The 14,488-nt window shown below is 42.5% G+C and overlaps 1 protein-coding gene across 1 annotated transcript in view; it reads left to right on the top strand.

Moving 5' to 3' along the window:
• The window catches only part of LOC147729003 (cholesterol side-chain cleavage enzyme, mitochondrial-like), a 228,275-nt gene that overhangs the window by 125,770 nt on the left and 88,017 nt on the right, over nucleotides 1–14,488 (top strand). Inside the window, exons 2-3 of the mRNA XM_086959279.1 lie at nucleotides 4,669–4,824; nucleotides 14,236–14,435. Coding sequence (XP_086815405.1) covers nucleotides 4,669–4,824; nucleotides 14,236–14,435 — 356 coding nt within the window. The remainder of the gene's footprint in view (nucleotides 1–4,668; nucleotides 4,825–14,235; nucleotides 14,436–14,488) is intronic.

Below are 14,488 nucleotides of genomic sequence, written 5' to 3'. Positions count from 1 at the left end.
CCATCAGACCATGCACAGAGATAAAAGTTTATTTAAAGTTTGATGGGGACAGGCTGCTTAAGTGTTCCACAAAGTTCTCAAAAGAAGTTGATCACAATGTTATTACATTAAGTGCCCAGTAAAATATCCAGTACATAAACATTTCTCGGCAGCTATGGACAAATACTTCACAAGTCCAGTAAATTTGGAAGTCAAGCTATCGTGGCTGATGAGGGCTGAAAGCCCGAAACCAGCCCTAGGATGCTTGTTTCCAGTCCAGGGAGAACCTGGCTGGGCATTTCGGGCTGGACTTTTCCCATTGGGCACAGGGTCAAGACTGATTTGCATGTGGCTGGGTCCAAACTAGAATGGCATGGTGAGCAAAAAGACTATGGATTTACGCCCAGATCTCTGAACTGTGGGGAATGTATGACATTGTTCTGCATTCTGTCCATCAGAGCGTGGAGTGGACAAAACTCAGCAAACTCCGATGCCAAGCGGAGTTTACCGCCCACGCCTAGACCTGATGCAAGGGATAGAGGATATTAAAATACTAAAGAATTCTGTGGGCGCTGATCCAGTCGACGGGGGTATTCCTTGGTCCACCCCTCAGTCCACGAACAACGTGCAGCCACTTTGGTCAAAGATGTAAATGCCCCTCGAGGTGTGGGTGAAGTCCAGCCAAAAACCAGTTGCCATTGGTCTCTTGGCCTCCGTTCAAGGCGTAACCAGCAGTTCTCTTTAAATGAGACTAGTGTCTGTCTTGGGCAAACAAACTGAATTCCAACACTTGGGTGCAACTTTTGAGCATTGGTACATGGTCTCTCAGACTGCGCTACAGCAGTCTGTGGCGATCAAGAGATTTTGGCTATCAATTCGCCAAGGCAGGCTTCTTCAGCTTTTATGGACCCAGAGATGGAACAACCAACTGACACTTGGAGTTCACCTCTTCTGTTTGGGGACAGTGATGGTTCCTCCATTAAGCAGTACTGCCATTAAGGCTACCTAAGAGCTATAAGCTCCCTGAAAAACTGGTTTGGCAACTGATTTCCACTCTCTGTCCCTGATGACAACCTGTGTACAAGAACAAAAGAGCTGTACCTCGCATGTGTGTCCTCCTTCTGCCCTTCAAAGTCAGCTTCCCCTTTGAAGATTGCTTTCTGGCTCACACCATATGTGGGTTCCTGCAGGGGTGGATTGGCAATGCGGGCATTCGGGCAACGGCCGAAGGGCCGGTCTCTCCGTGCCCTCTGTGGGCCATTTTTTTCCTTCCCTTTCCCAGCCTCACAGTGAAGCTGCTTTCATTTCTCGGTCTCTGTCTTCGTGCTCTCTGTGGACTAGGATAGGGGAGGAAAAAAAACGTCCCACTGAGGGCACGGAGACAGAGAGAGAAATGAATGCAGCTTCACTGTACGGCTGCAGTCACCCCCTGCAAAGCAATCACGCTGAGGGTGGCTGGGGAGGGGGTGATTGTTTGAGAAAATCTGCCTCCCTGGGGGCCAGGTGTTGCACAGGCCTTTGAGCCATTTTCACCTTGCCCCCCCATGGGGCCCAAGCAGCACATAAAGAGTGTTCGTTTTAACACCTCACTCACAGATCTTCACATTCAGGGCATAGTGGGCGAGGAAGAATGGGTCTCGCTGTGGGGGCCAGGTGATCTTTGCAACTTGCACCATCTTCACCTCAGCCTCCCCCTGGCTACCATCAATGACCCAGAAGCTGTGTTTTGTGCTCCCCTGCCAGGACATTGCCCTGAGGATGGAGGGCTGGGGAGGGCTGAATAATTTACCAATTGCAGGGGCCTTACTGCTATTCATGACCTCCTGAGCTGAAGGTGTGGTGAGGGCTGAGTAGGTTAGTAATAGCAGGGGCTTATTCTTATTAGGTACTCCTTCCCTGGAGGGCTCAAATAATTTTGTGACAGAAAGGGGCCTTGCTGTTTTTTTAGTTGCTTAGCATGGCGCCATTGTCAACTTGGCCCTGTGTCCTGTGCAAAAACAGTATCCTCTCACTTCATTCCTTGTCTTACCCAAACAACTTAAGTATTTTGGAGGCCCTGGGCCAAACATATTTTTGGGCCTCTGTTCGGAACAGATTTGAATTTATAATCCAATTTCTGTTCTTTGGTGCCCTCTTTCTGCTGGTCACTGGGCAGTGCACTACCATACTTGTCCAAATTCTTAATGTATTTACATCTAATATTCAAGGACATTGACGTGTGTAACCAAATGGTGTTCCATGAAAGGACACGCCCCTTAATTGTGGGCCACGCCCCTTAATTGTGGGCCACGCCCCTTGAATGTGGGCCACTTTTTTCGTCAGTGCCCGGGCCAAATTGTGATCCAATCCGACCCTGTGTTCCTGCCAGGGAGAGGCAACATCACTTTCAACGGCAAGCCGCTATGGTGCCCTTATCAGGTAGTCTTTCAGATCTCTCTCCAGGAGGGCAGAAGGGTGTCACGTGGCCAGCAACTGTAAATTGCCATTGGATAACTTAAGGTAATAAAGTAGCATTTTTCTAAAGTTGCCTTTCCCTCTAAAATTACATTAAATTAGACTTGGGCATCAAGTAAGGTATAATGCAACAATGATTTTGATATTTGAAATAACAACTTTAGAAGTTAGCAAAGCTGAATTATCCGCATGTAACCCAGACTTCCAAATTGGGCTACTAGCCTTTCTACAGTAAAACCAACCCTTTTTTTTTTACCTTTATGACATTTAAAAACACATGTCCAACCTTTTAATATTGAACACCCTACCTGAGTGCTCAACAGTCCTACCTTAGGGTGGACTATATATATTAAAAAGGAAGGTCTGGACTTTCTAATTAATTTAAACAGAAAATTTGAGTTAGTAGTTTAAAACTGCTCTACCAGTCGGCAGTGGCCACACTGAAAGACATACTTTTACTTAGTCACTCTCATGGTGGCACAATAAGTGCTGCTGTCCATGAGGAACACTTTAACTTACCAGCCTTGGTTACCCTTGGCACTATATACTAGGGACTTATAACATGCCAATTGTGAATAAGCCAATTAAAAATAAAATGTTTAAGGGTCAGAGTGCTGGTACTGAGGTCTGGTTGGCAGGCCTCAGTGCACTCAGAGTTGACAAACCAGCAGAATCAGTCCACATTTTTGCGGGTGATCACGCAAAAAGAGGTATTTCCTTACAATGAGAGAAAAGGCAGCACACAAGGGAGAAGGGGAGAAGCACAGAATAGGGAAAAAAACAAGCACACAAGGGACACCAGGGATAGAGTAACACAGAGTGTGTTGGGGTGAGGGAGAACTACAGGCAGGGGAGTGCTTTTAAAACTCATGCACTCTCCTAGAGTGTTTAACCAAAAATAGAAACAAGAAGTTACCTGAAAGTGAGAAATGGAAGAACACAAGTAAAAAGGTTATGCTCAAGGGAAGGTACAAACATAAGAAGAGAAAGGCAAGCCATTCAAAAAGAAGCAAACAAAAAGGAGTGACAATAAAGCCAGCCAATGGTAAGCAATGGGTGGGCTGTAGGCCCACTTTAAGTTCCCAACACATCTTTTGCATCCAGACAGCTTGTACTGTCTGGTAGGCTCGACTAAAAAATTAATTTACTTCACACCCCATTCCCTGTTTAGTGCTAACAAAAGGTAAAGAAATGCTATCTTAAATCAAGGAGTTGGTGTGACACAATGTTTAGGTTCTGTATTAGAAGCTTGAGGCCCAGTGCTCGGCAGGGTTTGTGTTGAGGTACAACTATATAAGTGCCACTACACTGAGAGCCAGTACATCTGAATGCATATTTGTACTTGTTATATAACCACATCAGTCCTATTATACTATTATTTACTTTTTAGATTGAAGTATACTTATTGTGCTTTATTTATAGCTGCATTAATTAACTGCATTCTAGCCTGTAAATGTAGTTCTAGCTTAAAAGCAATCTAAATATAATTACATGTAATTCTCAACTTTAATGTAAGCTTTATCCATGAATAACCTTATCCATTGATTATTTTATATTAAAGTAATATTAATGAAATCACTATCGTTAGCGTCCTATCATTGGAGTCTTTCTTTATCCATGCTTATATTGTGTTGTTTATTTTATGCATAAGTAAACCTACGATCTACTTATTCTAGGACTTTATCACCATACTAAAACGTTACAGTTGTAATTACCAATAAGTGTATATTTGGGGAGAGTATACAGATTTTTAAAGTCTAGTTTAATCGTTCTAAAATGCCTTGCCCCAAAAAAGCCTTAGGTTAACAGAGCATGCGTGGAATTTGACATTGTAAGTAAATCTCTTAATAGTTAGGCATTTCTGCCAACCGCTAATGAGTTCACTGAGTCCCTGAGTGTGGTTTTACTCCAAGGCCAGAATTATTCCTGTCCCATATCTGAAAAGAATTTGCAGCCACCAATGTGCAATGAATCATGTTGTTTAGCATCCATCAATAACGCCAATTAACTCCTCTGTGCTTGTGAAGAGGAACAGGGTTCGAGTCAATTTTTTTTATAGTAATTGTCAATTAATTGCAACTTAGGTATGAGTTAAGCCTACATTTCCAAGAGCAAATTTGACTTATCAAAAAAAAAATGTGTGAATATGGCCCTGTGTACTGGTCTTTAGAGGGACGTTTGTTCCCTCAAAAAGGTCTTGTACAAGTCAATCTATCTCGCCTTTATGTTTTTCAGGGAGAAGATTGGATACTATGAGAGTGTGAACATCATTCAGCCTGAAGATGCGGCTGCCATTTTCAAGGTGGAGGGCAGCTTTCCAGAGAGGCTGACAGTAAAGCCGTGGAAGGCCTACCGGGACTTCCGTAACAAGAAGTACGGCGTCCTGCTGAAGTAAGTGCTGGAAGGGGTATGTGGTATGGACAGAGCACTGCCTGGAAAGACAGGCATTTCACCAACCAGAGCACTGAAAAGCTGTGTTATTATATGCCAGATTCTATTGTTTAAAAACAATTACAAAACTGACGTAACACATCAAAAGTCAGCTCAACCCGAATAACCTTTGTCTAATTCTAAAAAAAAACCTCAAATCACGCCTACTGCACTTTCTTCTGTCAGACTGAGGCTATTCACAGGTCAATTGAATGCAAATGCATGGGACATGCCTCTAGCCAATGCCAATACTATGCAACATATTCATGTGTAAAACAAGCTAGCCACCGGCTAGCATCCTAACATAATACTGGTCGATTTAAGCTTAATGCCACTGCAAAAAAAACCTGGGCAATTTATCTCAACACAACTGGAACCAAATGTAACAGAAGTCAGTGAAATCTAACATGAATACAAACTGTACTATTTCCAAACACTAACAACGAATGCATTTTAAGATCAGCACAGTACTTAATTTGAGCCGGTGGGGGTCCCGGCACCTATTTTTGGGGACCGCCTTTACTTTGCCCATCAGATATTTACTGAATTCAAGTGAAGGAAAAACACACAGGGGCAGATTTACAAGCCCCTTTGTGTCATCTTTATGACACCGTTGCGTCACTTCTGTGAAGCAGTGGCGTTGTTAACCGTGCGCCACTATGCGACAGATTTACAATGTGACCTATCTAGTGAGATGCATTACGTTGTAAAGCCCTGCACTACATTATACCTTTGTCAGGTATAATGTCTGCAGGGTGGGCGTTCCGTCGCAAGGAAGCCCTGTTAAATTGACGCAGTGAAATCTACAAGATTTCACTGGGTCACTTTTACATCCATGCTGCGCCAAAACCTTACCCCTGCATGAAGTAGGCATAAGGAGTGATGCAGCCTTGCAAGTCTAGGATGCCCCTGAGCAGTGCTGAAGTTGCGTCGCGTTTGGGACACGACTCCAGCACTGCGTCACCTATACGCTGACAAATGCTTCACGCATCTGTCTCTCCTTGCGCCACTGTGCGCCGCATTGTAAATGTGGCACATCCATGGTGGTTCAGGGGGTTCCTAACCTCACACTAAATAACTGATGCATCCCTGCTGATCTGCAGGGATGCGTCAGTTATTGTAAATCTGCCCTACAGATTGGAAAGGTGGAAAAGAGAAAACGGCAAGGGGAGAGAGACAGAACCTGTAAGAGCGAGGAAAGTGGTAGGGAGTGTCTGCAGTGGATTAAAGACAACCAGCCTTGGTATTTGCAGTGCGCAGACATTTAGGGGCTTATTTACAAGCCCCTTGCACCGCCAGTGCGTCACTTCTAAAATGGGCAAAAGTGACCTACAGGCAGCGCAAGGGGCTTGTAAATAAGCCACTCATTTCACCGGTTTACGGCACCGGCACTATTTCTTTCACAAATTAAGCACTAGATCAGCAGACTACATCAACCCAACCAAACTAAAGATAGTCTAAACCCTGTGAAACACAACCTCAGCCAGAACCAATGCAATTAAATCTCTATTTCTGCCAATATAAACCAACTAGGACAAAATACAAAATAACTGACTCAAAACAGTACATACCAACATAAACCCAATACAAGCAAAACAAATGCAGTTGAAATGAACCTTCTGCCACCCAAAAACAAATTAGCCCAACCCAATGTAAATTAACACACCCAACCTCTATTCTAATTAACCTGTATAGGCTGATCTGACTTTAGCCAGCTCCACCTCATACTGCAAGAGAGAATGAGGCGAAGAAGTTACTGACTGCCTCATGCCTACCCAAGGTTGAATGAATATTAACTACTCCTGCTGCATCACATACTTCTGGGTTCCAAGAGCTCCCCTGCTCTCAGTATTGTAGCACAGCGCGTAAAAAATATGCAGACCAGGATGGATGACTCCATGCATCTGTCTAGCAATCCTCCGCCATTTTGAAATTCAGGCAATTTTTCATTATCTCTGATCTTTCCTAAAAGAAAACCCTTCACTCAAGAGTTTACAGTGACTTCTTTAGTGTTTGACGTGTGTACAATTGACTGTCCTCTTGCATGATGCCTTTTGCCAATCTACCAGGAAAGGAGGCATTGCGTGCATCTACTGTTCTAACCTCAGTGTCACTGAACTTCTGGCAGATACCTCCGATTTTTGCGAATACCTTACACTCGCCATTTGCAGCGACTCCACCCTACTGTGCAACCTACACATCATTTATCACCCCCCCCCCCAGGCAGGAATGACTCCTTCACGGACCACCTCATGGAACTCGGCATTTTGAGTCTGTCCTGTTATTTTGCCATCTTGTCTCGTATTCTGTGTTTTAGAGACGCTTCAGGACATAATACAGGTACAAAATTCGGCTAATGAAGTATGACGTGTTTGGAATGATTGAAGAATTCATGAGTATGATCGAAGGCATGGAATCCTGGTATGTTTCAGAATGTGTGCGTGTGTTGAGAAGTTTGATTGAAGAAGTGTAGGATTGTGTGGGATGTCCATAAAATTATTTTTTGTATAATATAACTGTTATGTGGCGTTTCTTGGAAAGAAATGATATATTTATATTGGAGAAAATAAATAAAATTTGAACATTTCTTCTATCATGTTGTGACTCTGACTAAGTTGTTTTGTTTCTGGTTTCAGTGAGCTCATCTCTGCATATTATAAATCTAGGACTCAATTTGAACCTTTACATTAATCCTAGGGGGAAGACATTTTTTGTGTTTTGAAGCACCTCATGGAACTAATCACAATTAAGATTTCCTCCATCGCTAGAGATATTTTCCTGGGTGATTTCAACCTGCACTGGAATGACCCCAAGGACCCCCATGTTAACGCCATCAAAAACCTCCTGACCGATCAAACCGTCATCCAAGCCTGTTCACTCCCAACACACTCAAACGGGCCACCCTTGACTGGATCATCTCTAAGGAACCAATAGTCAAGCTTATCTCTATAGACCCTTGTGACTGGTCTGACCACCATGCCATCACATTCAAGACATGGGCACCGCAACCAGTGTAGCCTAAATGCTGGGTTAGATACACTAAGAACCTGGACCACAATGAACTAGAGGCTTTCTGCAAATCTGAACTTCCCCCCCATCATATATCACAACAGTCAGTGACCTCAATAATCACTAATCTGTAACTATTTCGAACATTATGGATGACCTAGCCCCACTAAAGCTAAAAAGAACCCAAATCAAAGACAGGAACCCCTGGTTCACGGGATCCCTCAATAATGAGATGAGATCCCTCCGGCAATCCGAAAGAATCTGGAGACAGCACCCCTCTGCCGCACTTCTAAACCTTCTCCGTCAGGCCAGAAATGCCTACAATTTGAAAATCCTCAACTCTAAAAAAGAATTTTTCAGATCTGAACTTAAGAACGCCAAGAATAGACCTCGCAAGCTCTTCGAAATGGTTAAACACCAATCCAATAAACTGGCCAAAACTTCGAAAGAAACCCCCAAGTCCTTATTATCCTCGGAGGAATTCTCCTCCTATTTCACCGACAAAGTCACAACCTTAGGAAACAAACTTAGTGCCGCCACATTCTCTGTATCCCTTCCTGACCTGCCTCCTCCTCCTCCTGCGATGCCCCCACTGATTTCACCTTTAAATCAAACACTCTGGACCGATTTCAAACTCTATGACAAAGACTCCATCTCTAAAATCCTATTATCTATAAACCTGAATAACCATTACAATGACCCGCTCCCTTCCTACTGCCTAGTGGCCGTTACCAAGTCCATTATTCCTAGCTGGACTGCAATAATCAATGCCTCTCTCCGGCATCGATCCATTCCTAACTCTCTGAAAGCCGGTCAAGTCCTCCCCATTTAAAAAAAAAACATCGCTGGATCCAGCCTCCCCTGACAACTTCAGACCTATTTCCAACATCCCCCTCTTAGCTAAAGTGTTGGAGAAGTGTGTGCAACAGCAACTAAGCCAACACATCAACAACTTCCACCTTCTCGATGACTTCCAATCTGGATTCAGACCTGGGCACAGTACTGAAACGACCATGCTCCACATCGTTGACGATGCCCTCCAAGCCCTTGACCAAGGTTAAACTTGCCTTCTAAACCTCCTAGATTTTTCCTCGGCCTTCGGCACGATCAACCACGAAAAACTTCTTGAAAGCCTCAAACTCAGGATGGGTTTGGATGGCTCTGTTCTAGAATGGTTTAGATCCTTCCTCCAAAACGAATCGCAGCTATTCCTAGTCAACGGTAACCTATCTGCTCCCTCTCCAGTCATGATCGGAGTCCCTCAAGGATCAACCTTGTCCCCTACCCTCTTCAACCTTTACCTTGACCCACTTGCCGAAGTACTTCGCTCAGCGAATATCTCCTACCATATGTATGCTGACGACACTCAGTTCTACATCAAAACCTCATCTCTCGGGGAGATTCTCTCCCTGAATGAGGCCCTGAAATCAACCGTCCATTGGCTCACCTCCAATCAACTCAAACTCAACGCAAAGAAAACAGAACTTTTCCTAATCTCCCCTCCAAAAACCAATCTTGAGATGCAGATATTGATCAAGGCTATCACAGCCTTAGATTGCCCACTGACCATCGTGGACACAGCAAAATTGCTGGGAATAACCCTGGATAGCAATTTGAACATGCAGGACACATCAAATCCATGGCCAAATCAGGCAGATTCCACTTGAGCTACCTTAGGAAACTGAAACCCTTCCTTGAGGCTGCCGACCTAAAAAGTGCAGTCCAAGAGCTAGTAATCTCCAGACTGGAGTTTGGCTGTTCCACCCTCTCGGGTTTACCCAAGATCTCCCTGGCACCTTTAAAAGCCTGCCTCAACTCTGCCGCCAGACTTCTTACAATTTCAAGAATATTCAACCATATCTCGCCACACTTGAAAGCTTTGAACTGGCTTTCCCTGAAGGCTAGAATATAACTTAAACTGGTCTTCATCACACACAAAGCTTTTTACTCAAATTCCCCGGCTTATCTTGCACAGAAACCTTTGGTATCCGGCAGAATTAGAAACTCCCGGTCCTCCAAAGACCTCTTACTCCAACCTGCACGTTTCCAAAAAAACCCAAAAACTTTCAATCGGGTCGCTTCAAGAATATGGAACTCTCTCCCGTCCGCCATCAGAAGAATCCCTTCTCTGGCACGTTTCAAAAAGGAAGCCAAAACTTTCCTTATGGGTAAATTCATCTCCTAAACGTTGCCTCCTACCAACACAGAGACCCTGACCAACTACAGACTAGCGCGGCCCATCTGAGTATCGAGCTACCTCAACAAGAATCCTGGGGCCTTATCTTGAGTAATCATAAATGTAATATGTAAATACGTGTCCTCTATCCCTTATGTATCCTGCACCCCGCCCCCTCTTTATCTTTTGTACTTTGTGATTCTTATTGTACACCCCTATGATCCCTGTAAAGTGCTCTGATACCCTAACGGGTCACGTTTGCGCTCTATAAAACACAAAAATAAATAAATAAATAAATAATTTATATAAATGTCTAATGCCCACATGCATCAAACTCCCGTTGTGCGATTCCAAATTTGCGATTTTTACCGATTCGCAAATAAGGAATCGCAAAACAGAATGCATTATTGAAAGTGCATAATATTTGCGATTCGGTAAAAATCGCAATTTTTACCGAATCGCAAATATTATGCGAATTCCAATTTGCGATTTCGCAATTCCCATTGATTCCTATGGGCCAAAAGGCCCATAGGAATCAATGGTAATTGCGAATTCACAAATTGGAATTCGCAAAATGTTGATGCATTCCATGGGTGCAGGGTGGGTCCAAAGGACCCCCACCTGCACCCCTGAAATGAATTTTAAATGGATGTTTCGCACACACATGTCCTAAGGACATGTGTGTCTGTAACATGACAGTGTTTAAAATGCTAATTTGAGCATTTTAAACATTTTTCGCAAATTACCACGAGGTTCAACCTCGTGGTAATTTGCACTTGCAATCTTTTAATTCGCAATTTTTTTAAGAATGATGCATTGCATTTAAGGAATCGTAAAATTGCGATTCCTTAAATGCAATCGCATTTTAGAAAATCGCAAAATTAGCGATTTTCAACAAAAACAAATGATGCATCTCAAAAAGCATTTTTGGAATCGCAAACGGCCGATTTTAAGGAATCGCACCGTTTGCAACTCCAAAAATGCTTGATGCATGTGGGCATCAAACACTTGTGTTTCCATCTGCTTTAGGATTATCCATGTTAAAATATTCCTGTTAAAATTCAATATATTGATGTTGAGATTATTTTAAAGTTAAGCCTTTATATCTGTACTTCCTTTTAAATGGATCACATTGTTTCTACAGTTTTTGTTGTGGTCCTATGTAGGTTTATTTCTTTATAAATTCAAAGACTGGTTCCAATATTCTGCTAATCTTCCATCTTTTGATCACTAAGACTAACTTTTAGCTGCAATGGTAGGTCTAAATTATTCCAAAATGAATTAAAACAGTTTGCACCACCTCAGCCAGGCTTGCAGTGATTGGCCAGACAACACCCCTGGGAAACTGCTCCTGCCAACATGTTAGGTACCACTTCAGTAGAAAGAAGCATTACTACTACCAGTCTGCCACACTATGGGGGCATGGCCGACAGGCGAGACATTTTATTTAAAGACAAATATCCCAGCATGACTCATCTTTGGAAAAAAACTATTGCACTGGGTAAAGTGGGTAGGGTATTTTTTTTTCCTGTTTTGATCTGGCATCATGTACGCATCTGAGCTGGACAGGAACACAAACAGTTACTGTGGCATCAGACTGCTCACTGTAATTAGGGTGGGCATGCAGATGTCAATTCTGCTTTTGAGTGCCTCATGATGAGGGGTTTCCCAATGGCAGAGATGGTGGCTGCTCTGCTGTCAGGAATACCAGTACCACTATCTCCTGCACTGTAAAGATCAGGAGTCAATGGCTGAGTGGGCATGGAATCTGCTAGTTTTGGGCAGATGTGTGGTGCTGGACAGCTTTAAACAAGACCTTTGTTGATGCTTTTGCAGCTCTCAGATCCATTCTCCAGGAGAGGTAGATCTGAATACTATTCATATTCATCTGACATTTAAGTTGATGTTGTGCAATAGTATAGGTAAAATTTCCCCTTGGGAAGTACATCACCACATAAGCGTACAACATTCAATCTTACAGCAGCAAGAGTTGGTCTCCCATACGTTATATTGATCCAGGCGTCATTACTTCTACAGTACAAAGAGAGTCAGAATGCGTTACAGCATCCACGCAGCATAAGAAGATTTCCAAGCAATAAATTGTCTAAAAAATATTTTGACTGTACCAAACTAGACTGACAACTATAATTTGTAAGGAGGAAAAAGTTCTCCTACATAACTTCTTTAGCCTGGTGAAGACTAGGTCAGTAGCGAAGGATTGAAGTAGCATCATCTCTAGAAGGGATGGCTATCCATGATTAGGGTCCATTCCTGATTGATTGGAATCTTCAAAAGAAGGAGTCCTGTTTGAACACTAGTAGTAAAACAAGTCCCAAATAGGAACCCTGCATATTCCTTTTATCGGTTTCAATTATTTTTTGTTTGTGGGAGAATCCATATGTAATCCTGAAGAAGGTGGTAAAAATCCTAAGATCCACTGAAACACGTAAATTAAGCAAAAAAAACACAGAATCTGTAAACATTTCTGATATGACCTATGATAATTTCTAGATCAAGTATCATCCATAATGTTGACGCGGATCAGTAATACTGAATGGATCATAGGTTTTGTCGTTTTGTGTTTCTCCCTGTGCTGTTTATCAATTTCTTTTTAACTGACCGCAATAATTTATTTTGTGCCATATTGCAGAAAGAAATAATTGGTTTTAAATAAAGGACTTCTGAGGAGCAGCAACTCTTTTTTAGCCTTGTATAATGATAACATCGTTTTTTACTGGGATTTTTGTGATGGAACAATATGAGTTTTGAGTCTATGATAATGTTTAGAAAAACGAACGAGATTTGACAATACAACTTTTTTTGCCTAGTGCCTCTTCATACTGTAGTGGTACTGACGTGTGGGTCCATAGAATGTATTTGAGACCAGCTCTTGCGGGTGTAAGATTGAATGTTGTGCATATATATGTGACGTTCTACTGCCCAAGTAAGAATGTTACTTCTACTATTTAATACGGCGCCTTATCCACTGGCTGCGTGGGTCACTCCTTCTTATTTTGTTCGATGTTGTGCAATAACCAGTACATGGGGATGCATGCATATTTTGAAAGGAAACAGCAACAGAGGGGTTTTCTGACTGACCCCACGTTAACCTTTTTTGTTAGACATTATGGTAGTAATCCTGATGTGCTGCCTGTTGGGGGATAGGAACAAATTAATGCATATTGCATTTGTTCCTCGCGTTCCTGAACATTTCTCCAGGTGGTCGAACAGGTACACAACAGTTACACACAACTGTAGAACAAATATACTTAACTTCAGTGTAGTTGTACACAACTACCTACGTAACGTTGAAGCATTCTTTCAGTATTTAGACTTGCCTTTTTAAATTAGCTATACGTATTGCATAGTGGGGACATGAGACTTACTGTGGAAGGGGCTGTGTAATCACAGAAAGCTGAGCGCAATACTAAAAGTAACATTTTTTAAAGAAGTCAAGTTTTTTAGGCAATATTTAAGCCTCACTAAAAAAGAAAGGCGACATCAAAACAACCATCATGCTCTGCTGTCTTTAACATTATCGACTGGCACAGATTTCAGTGGCTAATTTTATTATTGTTAATAGTCAGTGATGATTTTAGTCAAGTTAAATCCAATCCATCTCCTAAACCATTTAATCACTTCCAAAACACTTTACCTCAGTTAAACTCAAATGAATATTAAGGGGCTTATTTTCAAGCCCTATGTTCCACCGGTGCGTCACTTTTAACATGGGAATAAGTGATGTACCTGTGACTTCAAACCTCCCTCAGTAGTTCACTGCCTGCAGTCTTCTGAGCAGAGCTTTGGGCTCCAGCAATATTTCTTGTACAAATGATGCACTGAGTCAGCAGACTACATCAACCCAACCAAGTTTAAGCTTCCCTAAATTAATCACCATCAAAACACTTTAGGTCAGTTTAACTCAAATTATTTTTAAATGTTTTGGTAAACTTCAACGTTACCTCTGTAGTTATCAGCTCATCTTTTTTTTTGCAGTCTGTAGACAGGTGGTGTTGAACATGTACTCCCATGCATGTCTTCGCTTTATGTGGTGGTGACCATGACTTTGTCCCTGAGAATTGTTATGTGATTAGTCTCTTTATTAATATGGCAAAGTACCTGGTCATCCTTCACAATGTTCTTATATTTGTTTGTTCTTCATGGGAATATTTCCTCATGTTTTACAGGAGTGGAGAGGACTGGAGGTCCAACCGCCTGGTGCTCAACAAAGAAGTGCTCTCCCTGAATGTGATCGACCAGTTTTTGCCATTACTGAATGAAGTAGGCGAGGACTTTGTGAAGCGGATCCACCACCAGATTCAAAGAAGTGGGCGTGGGCGGTGGACAGCAGACCTGTCAAATGAACTCTTTCGCTTTGCTCTTGAGTGTAAGACTCATTTTAACTCGATGCTCTACTAGTAGAATGCCACTGTAGTAAAC

The sequence above is a fragment of the Lissotriton vulgaris genome, chromosome 2_2, assembly GCF_964263255.1.
Source record: "Lissotriton vulgaris chromosome 2_2, aLisVul1.2, whole genome shotgun sequence".
Taxonomy (NCBI): domain Eukaryota; kingdom Metazoa; phylum Chordata; class Amphibia; order Caudata; family Salamandridae; genus Lissotriton; species Lissotriton vulgaris.
Note: the sequence above shows the minus strand (reverse complement) of the source record. Positions and strands in the feature narration are given on the sequence as shown.